This window comes from Hypanus sabinus, chromosome 25, assembly GCF_030144855.1.
Source record: "Hypanus sabinus isolate sHypSab1 chromosome 25, sHypSab1.hap1, whole genome shotgun sequence".
NCBI lineage: Eukaryota > Metazoa > Chordata > Chondrichthyes > Myliobatiformes > Dasyatidae > Hypanus > Hypanus sabinus.
In genome coordinates this window covers 44946464-44960398 of record NC_082730.1, presented here as the reverse complement: position 1 = coordinate 44960398, position 13935 = coordinate 44946464, and the positions used below count along the sequence as shown (strand labels likewise).

Below are 13935 nucleotides of genomic sequence, written 5' to 3'. Positions count from 1 at the left end.
CCCGACCCAGGGACAGAGCAGAGCACATCACCCCTTCCGTAGCGGCCCGCACCAGGGAACCCAAGATGCTGTAGCACCATGGCAGATGCTGCCGGATCAAAGGGCGTCGACGATGTGCAGCTCAGGATCCACCGCCTTAGAGCCTTACCTGAAGTCAAACTTGCCGCATGGCACAATGGGTGGAGCCCCACTGAGACAGCGGGGCACCTTGCCCTGGTGCTGGAGGGAGATGCCCCGTGGGTGCTCCTTGAGCTAACGCCTGCAGAGCAGTGTGACTACAGGGCTCTCGTTGTGATGCTCGAGCAGCGTTTCGAACAGAGGTGATGGATGAAAGCAATGAGGGAAGAACTGTGCAGCAGACAACGCAGAAAGCCTGATCTCTGCCACTGTGCTCAGCTCTGGCTACCCCGAGTTCCCTCCCGCAGCCCAGGAGGAGCTTTCCCTCCACTCCTTTGTAAAGGCGCTGACACCAGAGCGCCTCCGGCAACGTGTTCTCCTGACACCATCGTCATTGCTAGATGAAGCACTGGCCGAGGCGGAGAGAGAAGAAGCAATTCTAGCCCCCCAAGGTGTTCCAGCATTGCCCCGCACGCCGAGCCTGGGGTAGTGTCCCTAGGCGGAGGAGCCCGTGAGACCAGGCTGCGCCGACGGCCCCGAAACAATCTCTGCTACCGGTGCAGTAAGACAGGTCATTTGGCCTGGGACTGCCCCACAGGTACCACGCCACAGCTCAGGGCAGCCATCAGGAAATGCGTCGCGGTGGGGGAAATGCAGTGAAGCACAAGGTGTGGCTCGCCAACATCTGAGAGTCCTGCATATTGGGTGGATCTGCTGTCCAGCTGGGGGCCCGTGTGGATGTATCAGGTGGAACACTCTTATCTCAGTGCTGAAGCTGGGGCTCTCCGGCCGGGCAGCTCCAGGACAATATAGCCTCCCAGCGGAGGTTTCAACCACCACCAGTTTCACAGTGGCCCCCGGCAGTGCAGCACACCCGGTAGCAGCCCAAAGGAACACAGCTGAACCAGGAGCAAGCGACGGTTATGGCTGGCGACCAGCAGCAGCTGCGTGATTCTGTCCTGGTCCTGGTGAGGAAATGACTGAGCGTGGGATGAAGAACAGAGTGGGCAGTGGTCTTTGCCCTGGACCCAGAGACCAAAGCCCTGTACTCGCAGTGGGGAGCGCTGGAGGTGGTGACAGGTTGCTGTTCCGGCGGTGGCAGTTGTCTGATGGTGACAGACTCTTGCAGCTAGTGGTCCCTGGGGGCTCCACGCCACGTTGCTCCGGTCGGTGCATGGGCTGGTGGGACCCGGCCATCTTGGAATTGTAAAGACGTTGGGCAGGCTGCGTGAACGCTTCTACTGACCTGGGTACAGGCAGGATGTGGAGCTGTTCATGCACGGCTGCAACACTCGCACATCCCAGAAGGGGCCAGGTGACCAGTCTGGGGTACCAATGCAGCAGAACATGGTGAGGGCCCCAGTATGGGCCTACTGGCCCTCCTGGAAGAAGGGACTATTCCCCAGGCTTGGAAGCCACTGGAAGGGGCTGGGAGAGGTGTTCGAGATGTGGCATTTCGGGTGCGGTTTCCTGAGTGGTAGAAGGCAGTCGTGCTGCACTGGGACCGGCTGGCTCTGTGTCAGCCCTTGGCCACTACTAACCCAGTGAGGCTGAAGGAAGGAAGTAACACTCCAGGTGCCCTGCCTCTTGTCTCGCACAAATGGGCGGCAGCGTCAACACCCACCAGGACTTTTGGACTTTGCTATGGACTCTGGGGTTGCTGAGGAGGGCGGACCCCTCCAGTGGGGGCAGTGTGATGCTTGGGGGGTGGGGGGGGGTCATGGTTCACTCTCCGGGTCAAGGAGCCCAGTCTGTTTCGTCTCTATCACAATAAAATGGTTGTTGAGTTCATCGAGCTTCCTCTTTTGTCATTGGCCCCTTAGAGAATCAGAGTGGTCAGCTATGTGTGGAACCGAAGGAGATGGGAGAGATTTTGAATGATTTCTTCTCTTCGGTATTCACTAAGGAGAAGGATATTGAATTGTCTAAGGTGTGGGAAACAAGTAAGGAAGTTATGGAACCTATGACAATTAAAGAGGTGGAGGTACTGGCGCTTTTAAGAAATTTAGAAGTGGATAAATCTCCGGGTCCTGACAGGATATTCCCCAGGACCTTGAGGGAAGTTTGTGTAGAAATAGCAGGAGCTCTGACGGAGATCTTTAATATGTCATTAGAAACGGGGATTGTGCCGGAGGATTGGCGTATTGCTCATGTGGTTCCATTGTTTAAAAAGGGTTCTAGAAGGAAGCCTAGCAATTATAGACCTATCAATTTGACATCAGTGGTGGGTAAATTAATGGAAAATATTCTTAGAGATAGTATTTATAATTATCTGGATAGACAGGATCTGATTAGAAGTAGCCAGCATGGATTTGTGTGTGGAAGGTCATGTTTGACAAACCTTATTGAATTTTTTGAAGAAGTTACGAGGAATGTTGACGAGGGTAAGGCAGTGGATGTTGTCTATATGGACTTCAGCAAAGCCTTTGACAAAGTTCCACATGGAAGGTTAGTTAAGAAGGTTCAGTCGTTAGGTATTAATGCTGGAGTAATAAAATGGATTCAACAGTGGCTAAATGGGAGATGCCAGAGAGTAGTGGTGGATAATTGTTTATCGGGATGGAGGCCGGTGACTAGCGGGGTGCCTCAGGGATCTGTTTTGGGCCCAATGTTGTTTGTAATATACATAAATGATCTGGATGATGGGGTGGTAAATTGGATTAGTAAGTATGCCAATGATACTAAGGTAGGAGGTGTTGTGGATAATGAGGTGGATTTTCAAAGCTTGCAGGGAGATTTATGCCGGTTAGAAGAATGGGCTGAACGTTGGCAGATGGAGTTTAATGCTGAGAAGTGTGAGGTTCTACATTTTGGCAGGAATAATCCAAATAGAACATACAGAGTAAATGGTAGGGCATTGAGGAATGCAGAGGAACAGAGAGATCTAGGAATAACAGTGCATAGTTCCCTGAAAGTGGAGTCTCATGTAGATAGGGTGGTGAAGAGGGCTTTTGGAACGCTGGCCTTTATAAATCAAAGCATTGAGTACAGAAGTTGGGATGTAATGCTAAAGTTGTACAAGGCATTGGTAAGGCCAAATTTGGAATATTGTGTGCAGTCTGGTCACCGAATTATAGGAAAGATATCAATAAATTAGAGAGAGTGCAGAGACGATTTACTAGGATGTTACTTGGGTTTCAGCAATTAAGTTACAGAGAAAGGTTGAACAAGTTAGGTCTCTATTCATTGGAGCGTAGAAGGTTGAGGGGGGATTTGATCGAGGTATTTAAAATTTTGAGAGGGATAGATAGAGTTGACGTGAACAGGCTGTTTGCATTGAGAGTAGGGGAGATTCAAACTAGAGGACATGATTTGAGAGTTAGGGGGCAGAAGTTTAAGGGAAACACGAGGGGGTATTTCTTTACTCAAAGAGTGATAGCTTTGTGGAATGAGCTTCCTGTAGAAGTAGTAGAGGCCAGTTCAGTTGTGTCATTTATGGTAAAATTGGATAGGTATATGGACAGGAAAGGAGTGGAGGGTTATGGGCTTAGTGCGGGTAGGTGGGACTGGGTGAGATTAAGGGTTCGGCACGGACTAGGAGGGCCAAGATGGCCTGTTTCCGTGCTGTGATTGTTATATGTTATATGTTATTACGGACTGAATGCTCGCCACAATATGTTGTCTTCTCTTATAAGAAGACACAGGGAAGGGATTTAAAGAGGATGGAGAACATCCTCTAGAATAGAATGATATGCACGAGATTCGTAGATGCTGGATAACTGTAGCAACACACACAAAATGCTGGGCTGAAGCCAGAATAAGAACGTGGCAGGAGAGGGCGAGCACAAGCTGACAGATAATAGTGAGACCAGGTGAAGGAGGAAGGTAGGTGGGAGGAAGAAGTGAGAAGCTGGGAGGTGATAGGTGAAAGAGGTAAATGGCTGAAGAAGAAGGAATCTGATAGGAGAGGAGAGTGGGCCATGGGAGAAAGGGAAGGAAGAGGGGCACCAGAGGGATACGATAGGCAGGTGAGGGGAAGTGAAACCAGAATGTGAAATGGAAAAAGAGAGAATTGGGGAGGGGGAGAAATTACTGTCAGTTAGAGAAATCGATGTTCATACTGTGACGTTGGAGGGTACCCAGACAGAATGGGAGGTGTTGCACCACTAACCTGAGTGTGGCCTCATCGTGGCAGTGGAGCAGACCGTGGACTGACATGTTGGAATGGAAATTGGAAGTTGAATTGAAATGGGTTGCTGTTGGGTGATCCTGCCCAATGTGACAGACAGACTGAAGGTATAAACACCCGGTGACCAAGTTGTTCATTACGGGTGTGGATCCCACTGTGGTCCTAGAAACATAGTAATCTGCAGCACATTACAATATTGTGTTGACCATGTAACCTACTCTAGAAACTGCCTTGAATTTCCCTACCACATAGCCCTTTATTGTTCTAAGCTCCATGTACCTATCTAAGAGTCTCTTAAAAGACCCTATTATGTCTGCCTCTACCACCTTCGCTGGCAGTGCATTCCACATACCCACCACCCTCTGTGTCTTCTGCTGCTTTACCTGATCCACTTCAAGATTCAACCTGTTGAACATTTCGAGCTGCTCTTCTGCACAACACTGTTGGTTATTTGAGTTACTGTCCCCTTCCTGTCAGCTTGAACTAGTCTGGCCATTCTCCTCAGACCTCTCTCATTAACAAAGTGTTTTTGCCCACAGAACGACTACTAATTGGTGTTTTTTTTTTGTTTTTCGAACTGTTCTCTGTAAACTCGAGAGCAGATGTTCGCAGCCTTGCACCAATACCATTAAGCAAGGGCTCTGTGGACCCCAGGTTGGGAACCCCTTCTCTGGAGGACTAGTGCATGAAAACCCCTGTAGATCAGCAGTTTCTGAGATTCTCAAACCACTCCATCTGGTACCAACAATCATTCCATGGTCAAAAGTCACTCAGATCACATTTCTTCCCCACTCTGATGTTTGGTTTGAACAACAACTGAACCTCTTGACTATGTCTGCATGCTTTGATGGATTGTGTTGTTGCCACAAGATGATTGACAGATTAAATACTTGTATTAATGAGGAGGTGTACAGGCATACCTAATGTGGTGGCCACCAAGTGTGGATAGTATGAACTGCCTCAGTGAAGAATAGAGGCTTGTGTGTTGTGTCGGTGTGGGTCTCACCCTCTCCTTTCCCTATAGTCTCTGTACAGTGGTTCTGGAGCACCTCAGCCCTTCTGCCAAAAGCGCAGGGTTTGATGTGAAGGCACTTCGAGCATTCCGAGTGTTGCGGCCACTGCGTCTGGTATCCGGCGTTCCCAGTAAGTATGACAGCAGTTGCTTCCTCTTTTTCACAAGATACAAAAAATGCTGGAGAACTCACCTGAACCACCCCCACCTTCCCTTCCAGTCCTAATGAAGGGTCTCGGCATGAAATGTTGACTGGTTATTCATTTCCACATATGCTGCCTGACCACCTGAGTTCCTGCAGTATTTTGTGTGTGTTGCTCTGGATTACCAGCATCTGCAAATCATCTTGTGTTGATTATTTAGGAGACGTGTTCCTTTATGTGACCCCTCTGCTCGGATAATGAAGGTCTCATTCGTTGTACACTTGGTGACCACTTTGTTAGATATCTCCTGTACATAGGGAGTGGAAACAGACTGAATGTTCCTGATCTTTTGCTGCTGTAGCTTCAAGGTTCAACATATTGTGCATTCAGATACTGTCCTGCACACCACTGTTATAACACTGTTGGTTATTTGAGATACTGTCACCTTCCTGTCAGCTTGAACTAGTCCGGCCATTCTCCTCTGACCTCTCTCATTAAGAAGACATTTTTGCCCACAGAACTGCTGCTCACTGCATTTTTTTTTTGTTTTTGCATAATTATCTGTAAACTCTAGAGATTGTTGTGTGAAAAATGGTTCAACTTAGTATTGGAGAATGTATCCAGAATACAACCTGAAATTCTTACTCTACACAGACATCCACAAAACAGAAAAAACACACACAGAATGAATGACAGAAACGTTAGATCCCTAATTCCGAGGAGATGAGCAGTTTCTGAGATACCCACATCATTTGGTCTGGCACTAACAATGATTCCACAGTCAAAGTCACTTAGATCACATTTCTTCCCCATTCTGAACAACAACTGATGCTTTAATGCATTGAGTTGCTCACACATGATTGGCTGAGTGTTAACCAGCAGGAGTACAAGTGTACCTAATAAAGTGGCCATGGAGTATCAAACTCTATTGTAATTCTTCTCAAGTACCTGAACTTTCTGGTGTACTAACTTTGGCCAAATGTGTTTATAGACCTGAAGATCACATTGCATCTCTGGACCTGTTGTTCCCTGTTCACACTGACTTCCCCAAATTCCTTCCTGAAGCTAAACAGTCAGATTCAGATCTATTTATCAACGTAGGATGTGCTGGGGTGGTGGGGTGGGGTCACCACATGTTCCCGCACCAACGTAGCAAGCTCACAACACACACAGTGCACTCTCCTCTCTTACCAGGTTCCTTGTCTTCAACCCTTTATCTCTTCCACCTATCACCTCCCATCCTCCCTTCCCCCTCACCTGCCAGCTTGAACTCCTTCCCTTCCCCCCACCATTTTATTCTGCCTTTTGCCCTTCCTTTCCAGTCCTGATGAATGGCCTCAGCCTGAAATGTCGACTCTTTATTCCTCTCCATCGATGCTGTCTGACCTGCAGAGTTCCTGCAGCATCCTGCAGTTGTTCTGGATTTCTATCCTCTGCAGAATCTCTTGCGTTGGTTTTTCACAAGGAGGTTTGATAGGCTGTTTATTCTGGGACAGGTTCCCTCTCTGTTCCCTCTCTTATTCTGCTAAGGGTTCAGAGTAACAGGAAGATTAGCATTTGATGTGACACTGACCATGAGATCACATGCAGAGTAACAGTATAGTTGTGAGAGTCATTGTCTTTCACGTTCAGATTTATTTATTACATAGATTCGTGAAAACAATAGGTCCTTGGAAACTACTCGATGAGACGGAAAGATTCAAATTCTAATTAGCTATTGAGAACAGGACAGGACAGAGGAAGCAATAACATACTGTACTTATCTAGGCATATGCAGGGCCCCTCTCATTGCAGCTCTCCTCCCATTCTGCCAATCAACCATTGGTGAGGCTCCCCAGAACTAACCCAAGCCCCTGTCCGCTCCACCTTTCCACTGTTAGGAAATGCTGATGTGCAGACCAATCCCTAGTACCATCTCAAACCACTGAACCAGAACGGATCAGCTCTTTGTCACTCTTCTCAAGTCCCACTCCTGTATTCACCTGCCTTTCATAAACACAAAAGATTCTGCAGATGCTGGAAATCCAGAGAATCACACACAAACTGCTGGAGGAACTCAGCAGGCCAGGCAGCATCCATGGAAATGAATAAACGGTTGATGTTTTGGGCTGAGACCATTCTTCAGGATTGGTAAGGAAGGGGGAAGATGCCGAATGAAAAGGTGGGGGGGCAGCAGGTGAGGAGGGTAGGTGAAGCCTGGTGGGTGGGAAAGGTAAAGGGCTGGAGAGGAAGAAATCTGATGGGAGAGGAGAGTGGACTGTGGGAGAAAGGGAAGGAGGAGGGGTGCCAGGGGAGTTGAGGTAGGTAAGAGGCCAGGGAGGTAAATAGAAGAAGAGGCAGGGAAAAATACTGGAAGGAGAAATTGATGTTCATGCCAGCAGATTGGAGGCTATGTAGACAGAATATGAGGTGTTGCTGCTCCACCCTCATCATGACAAAAGAGGCCGTGGATCGACATGTCTTTCATTTTGCCTCAGTTGACCCATGGCAGATTGCTTTCTCTTGGTTACTTCTGTAGTAGTACTCAAAGCTGCCACAGCCAGTTCTGTTCCATTCACAACTACAGTGATGAGGCATTCAACAAGCATAAAGCATGAACATCAAAACATTCAGTGAAATGTATCGTTTGCATTAACAAACCAACACAGGCAAAGGTGTGCTGGGGGTAGCCCACAAGTGTCTCTACATATTCTGGAGCCATCACACAGAACACAACATACCACACTATAAAGCTACAACAGCAAAACAGCTACCCACCAAAACACATGTCAGACATCCCACCTGCAAAAACTCATTCCAGGGAGATAGCACCCCTACTTCTGCCCCCGCAGCCCCATATCCCCCCCCGCCCCCCCCCCCCCCCGTTGACCTCCAAGGACACTTGATTATGAAAGAACACAACAACTTATTTCATGAGACAGAGTTGTTTTTGCCAATCATCACATTGCAATTGTCACTGCTAAATCCTACACAATGAGACCATTAAAGCCCTTTGTTGTGATTCAGTTGAACATGTTTTCAGCTTTGGCATCATTGCACACTGGCATGTCTACAAATCCAACTGTTACCTTCTCCTGTGTTCATTATAGTACCTGGCTAAAATGGCATCTTCCTTATAACCATATAACAATTACAGCACGTAAACAGGCCATCTCGGCCCTTCTAGTCCATGCCGACACTTACACTCACCTAGTCCCACTGGCCCGCAATCAGCCCATTACCCTCCATTCCTTTCCTATCCATATACCTATCCGATTTTAATTTAAATGACAATACCGAACCTGCCTCTACCACTTCTACTGGAAGCTCGTTCCACACAGCTACCACTCTCTGAGAAAAGAAATTCCCCCTCGTGTTACCCTTCAACTTTTGCCCCCTAACTCTCAAATCATGTCCTCTTGTTTGAATCTCCCCTACTCTCAATGGAAAAAGCCTATCCACGTCAACTCTCTCTATCCCCCTCATAATTTTAAATACCTCTATCAAGTCCCCCCTCAACCTTCTATGCTCCAAAGAATAAAGACCTAACTTGTTCAACCTTTCTCTGTAACTTAGGTGCTGAAACCCAGATAACATTCTAGTAAATCTTCTCTGTACTCTCTCTATTTTGTTGATATCTTTCCTATAATTCGGTGACCAGAACTGTACACAATACTCCAAATTCGGCCTTACGAATGCCTTGTACAATTTTAACATTACATCCCAACTCCTATACTCAATGCTCTGATTTATAAAGGCCAGCATACCAAAAGCTTTCTTCACCACCCTATCCACATGAGATTCCACCTTCAGGGAACTATGCACCATTATTCCTAGATCACTCTGTTCTACTGCATTCTTCAATGCCCTACCATTTACCATGTATGTCCTATTTGGATTATTCCTACCAAAATGTATCACCTCACACTTATCAGCATTAAACTCATCTGCCATTGTTCAGCCCACTCTTCTAACTGGACTAAATCTCTCTGTAAGCTTTGAAAACCTGTTTCATTATCCACAACGCCTCCTACCTTAGTATCATCTGCATACTTATTAATCCAATTTACCACCCCATCATCCAGATCGTTAATGCATATGACAAACATCATTGGACCCAGGACAGATCCCTGAGGCACACCACTAGTCACCGGCCTCCAACCTGACAAACAGTTATCCACCACTACTCTCTGGCATCTCCCATCCAGCCACTGTTGAATCCACTTTACTACTTCAATATTAATACCTAACAATTGAACCTTCTTTACTAACCTTCTGTGCAACCTTGTCAAAGGCCTTACTGAAGTCCATATAGACAACATCCACTGCTTTACCCTCGTCAACTTTCCTCGTAACCGCTTCAAAAAATTTAATAACGTTTGTCAAACATGACCTTCCACGCACAAATCCATGCTGACTATTCCTAAACAAATCCTGTCTATCCAGATAATTATATATACCATCTCTAAGAATACTTTCCATTAATTTACCTACCACTGACGTCAAACTGACAGGCCTATGATTGCTAGGTTTAATCTTAGAACCCTTTTTAAACAATGGAACCACATTAAGTCAAGTCAAGTCAACTTTTATTGTCATTTCGACCATAACTGCTGGTACAGTGCATAGTAAAAATGAGACAACGTTTTTCAGGACCAGGGTGTTACATGACACAGTACAAAAAACTAGACTGAACTACGTAATAAAAAAAACAAAAAAGCTACACTAGACTACAGACCTACACTGGACTGCATAAAGTGCACAAAAACAGGGCAAGCATTACAATAAATAATAAACAGGACAGTAGGGCAAGGTGTCAGTCCAGGCTTCGGGGATTGAGGAGTCTGATAGCTTGGGAGAAGAAACTGTTACATAGTCTGGTCGTGAGAGCCCGAATGCTTCGGAGCCTTTTCCCAGATGGCAGGAGGGAGAAGAGGGGTATGAAGGGTGCATGGGGTCCTTCATAACGCTGTTTCCTTTGTGGATGCAGTGTGTAGTGTAAATGTCCGTCATGGTGGGAAGAGAGACCCTGATGATCTTTTCAGCTGATCTCACTATCCGCTGCAGGGTCTTGCGATCCCAGATGGTGCAATTTCTGAACCAGGCAGTGATGCAGCTGCTCAGGATGCTCTCAATACAACCCCTGTAGAATGTGATGAGGATGGGGGGTGGGAGATGGACTTCCCTCAGCCTTCGCAAAAAGTAGAGACGCTGCTGGGCTTTCTTTGCTATGGAGCTGGTGTTGAGGGACCAGGTGAGATTTTCCGCCAGGTGAGCACCAAGAAATTTGGTGCTCTTTACAATCTCTACCAAGGAGCTTTCGATGTTCAGCGGGGAGTGGTGGCTCCGTGCCCTCCTGAAGTCAACAACCATCTCTTTTGTTTTGTTCACATTAAGAGACAGGTTGTTGGCTCTGCACCAGTCTGTTAGCCGCTGCACCTCCTCTCTGTAAGCTGACTCATTGTTCTTGCTGATGAGACCCACCACGGTCGTGTCATTGGCGAAGTTCGAGCTGTGTGTTGCAGCACATGAGCAATACGCCAATCCTCCGGCACCATCCCCGTTTCTAATGACATTTGAAATATTTCTGTCAGAGCCCCTGCTATTTCTACACCAACTTCTCTCAAGGTCCTAGGGAATATCCTGTCAGGACCCGGAGATTCCTTAAAAGCGGCAGTACTTCCTCCTCTTTAATTGTCATAGTTTCCATAACTTCCCTACTTGTTTCCCTTACCTTACACAATTCAATATCCTTCTCCTTAGTGAATACCGAAGAAAATAAGTTGTTCAAAATCTCCCCCGTCTCTTTTGGCTCCACACATAGCTGACCACTCTGATTCTCTAAGGGACCAATTTTATCCCTCACTATCCTTTTGCTATTAATATAACTGTAGAAACCCTTCGGATTTATTTTCACCTTACTTGCCAAAGCAACCTCGTATCTTCTTTAAGCTTTTCTAATTTCTTTCTTAAGATTCTTTTTACATTCTTTATATTCCTCGAGCACCTCATTTACTCCATGCTGCCTATGTTTATTGTAGATCTCTCTCTTTTTCCAAACCAAGTTTCCAATATCCCTTGAAAACCATGGCTCTCTCAAACTTTTAACCTTTCCTTTCAACCTAACAGGAACATAAAGATTCTGTACCCTCAAAATTTCACCTTTAAATGACCTCCATTTCTCTATTACATCCTTCCCATAAAACAATTTGTCCCAATCCACTCCTTCTAAATTCTTTCCCATCTCCTCAAAGTTAGCCTTTCTCCAATCAAAAATCTCAACCCTGGGTCCAGTCCTATCCTTCTCCATAATCATATTGAAACTAATGATATTGTGATCACTGGACCCGAAGTGCTCCCCAACACATACGTCCGTCACCTGACCTAACAGGAGTTAGGGAATGAGTTCCTTCTCAGTTCCTCCCACAGTTCCTTCTCACACATGATATCGTTGCTTTCATCAATCAAAACACTTTTTTTTTATCCGGATGAATTTGTACAGATCATCTGAACATTCAGGTTCCAGTGGCATGTTCAGAATAGCTGCTGTCCTGGTGTTTATAGTAGGCATGGTTTTTTGCTGTTTCTGAATCAGGAAATATTTTCCTGAATAGCTTGCCTGTGTGCATACGCACCTGGAATGGCAGGTTATGCTCAACGATGAAAGGTGTAAAATACACCTCAGCTCTCGTGACCTTCTCGGTCAGACTTTGGATTTCTGCTGAAAAGAACTGTGAAATTCTTGAGCAGCCTTCCCTGCGCTTAGCCTTCCTAATATGTTGTGGTTCCTAAAAGAAATAAAAGCACAGGGTGTATCCTTATTATATTGTCTTATGCAGAAAATGTGACATTAAAATATGTACTTATATCATCATGGAGTTGTTTTTTTATTCTATTACAACTTTAAGCAAGTCTACAGGGAGTTTGATCTCATCACGTAGGACATCAATAGAGTAGCTCCTTAGCAGCTGGCCAGCTAGTTTAAATAACATTAGCTATGCTAATGAATGAATCACACCTGTTAAACTCACCTCAACATGTCTTTTACAGTCATTTAACCCACCATGAGCAATAGAAAAGTCACTGTTGCAAACAGTGCAGCGAGCAACACTGTCTCTATTTTTGACCCCTGTTAGGAAGGGGTACACTGTAGTGCAGTCTGGGGTGAAGTACGTTTTTTTTTGGAACACTTTGCCATGGCGCTGCAGGGCACTAAACTGAACTGATGGACAATGAAAGAGGGAGAGAGGTGAACTGTAAAGCCCGCCCACAGAGAAAACTGATTGGTCTACTTAGCACAAAGAGAGACCAATCAGGATTATCTCTATCTCTATCTCTAAAAAAAATTGATTTCCAGGATATTGTATATAATTTGAGTGCGACACGGAGCCACTATCAATATGCGGGAGACTCCCAGGAGAGATGGGATGTCTGACATGTACACAGACCTCTAGTGACAGAACAGGCCATCTTTGGCCTTCAGTCTCCATCAGACTCACAGACAATGGGCCTTTGACTTCTCCAGTGGAATTACAGATATCGGGCCTCTGAATTCCCCAGTGGACTTGCAGAGATTCGGCCTTTGAATTTCCCAGCGATTGGGCCTCTGAATTCCCCAGTGGACTTGCAGAGATTCGGCCTTTGAATTTCCCAGCGGACTCAGAGATTGGGCCTCTGAATTCCCCAGTGGACTTGCAGAGATTCGGCCTTTGAATTTCCCAGTGGACTTACAGACATTCGTAGATTCAGGGCTCTGCCCACCAGGCCTCAAAAGTTTCTGCTTGTCTTTTGGGCTAAGATTTGTTTATAGAGAAAATGACAGCATAGAAACAGGCACTTTGGCCCATCTAGTCTGTGCTGATCCATTTAAACTGCCTAGTCCTATCAAAATGCTCCCAGACCATTGCCCTCCATATCCCTCCCAGCCATGTATCTATACAAACTTCTCCTGAATGTTGAAATCAAACCTGCATCCACCACTTGTGCTGGCAACTCATTCCACACTCTCACTACCTCTGAGTGAAGAAGTTTCCCCTCATGTTCCTCTTAAACTTTTCACCTTTCACCCTTAACCCAAGACCTCTGGTTGTTGTTCCACCCCACCTCAGTAGAAAAACCCTGCTTGTATTTACCCTATCTGTGTCCCTCATAATTTTGTATATCTCAATCAAATCTCCTCTCAATCTTCTATGTCCTTGGGAAAACCTTCTTACCTATTCAGTCTTTCCTGGTTAATTCAGGTCCTCCAGCCCTGGCAGCATCCTTGAAATTTTTCTCTGTACTCTTTCGATTTTATTTCCATCTTTCATGTAGGTGGATGACCAAAACTGCACACAATACTCCAAATTAGACTTCATCAGTGTCTTGTAGAACTACAATATGACATCCCATTACCTGTACTTAGCACTTTGATTTATGAAGGCCAATGCACCAAAAGCCTTCTTTAAGACCACATCTGTTTATAGTTAAAAGTTTGAGAGAGCTGTGGCTTTCAAGGGATATTGGAACTTGGTTAGGAAAAAGAGAGATATCTACAATAAATATAGGCAGCATGG

The 13935-nt window shown here is 45.9% G+C and overlaps 1 protein-coding gene across 1 annotated transcript in view; it reads left to right on the top strand.

The window, feature by feature from the left end:
* LOC132381205 (voltage-dependent L-type calcium channel subunit alpha-1S-like) overlaps positions 1–13935 on the top strand; it is a 381429-nt gene that overhangs the window by 46493 nt on the left and 321001 nt on the right. Inside the window, exon 4 of the mRNA XM_059950504.1 lies at positions 5271–5389. Coding sequence (XP_059806487.1) covers positions 5271–5389 — 119 coding nt within the window. The remainder of the gene's footprint in view (positions 1–5270; positions 5390–13935) is intronic.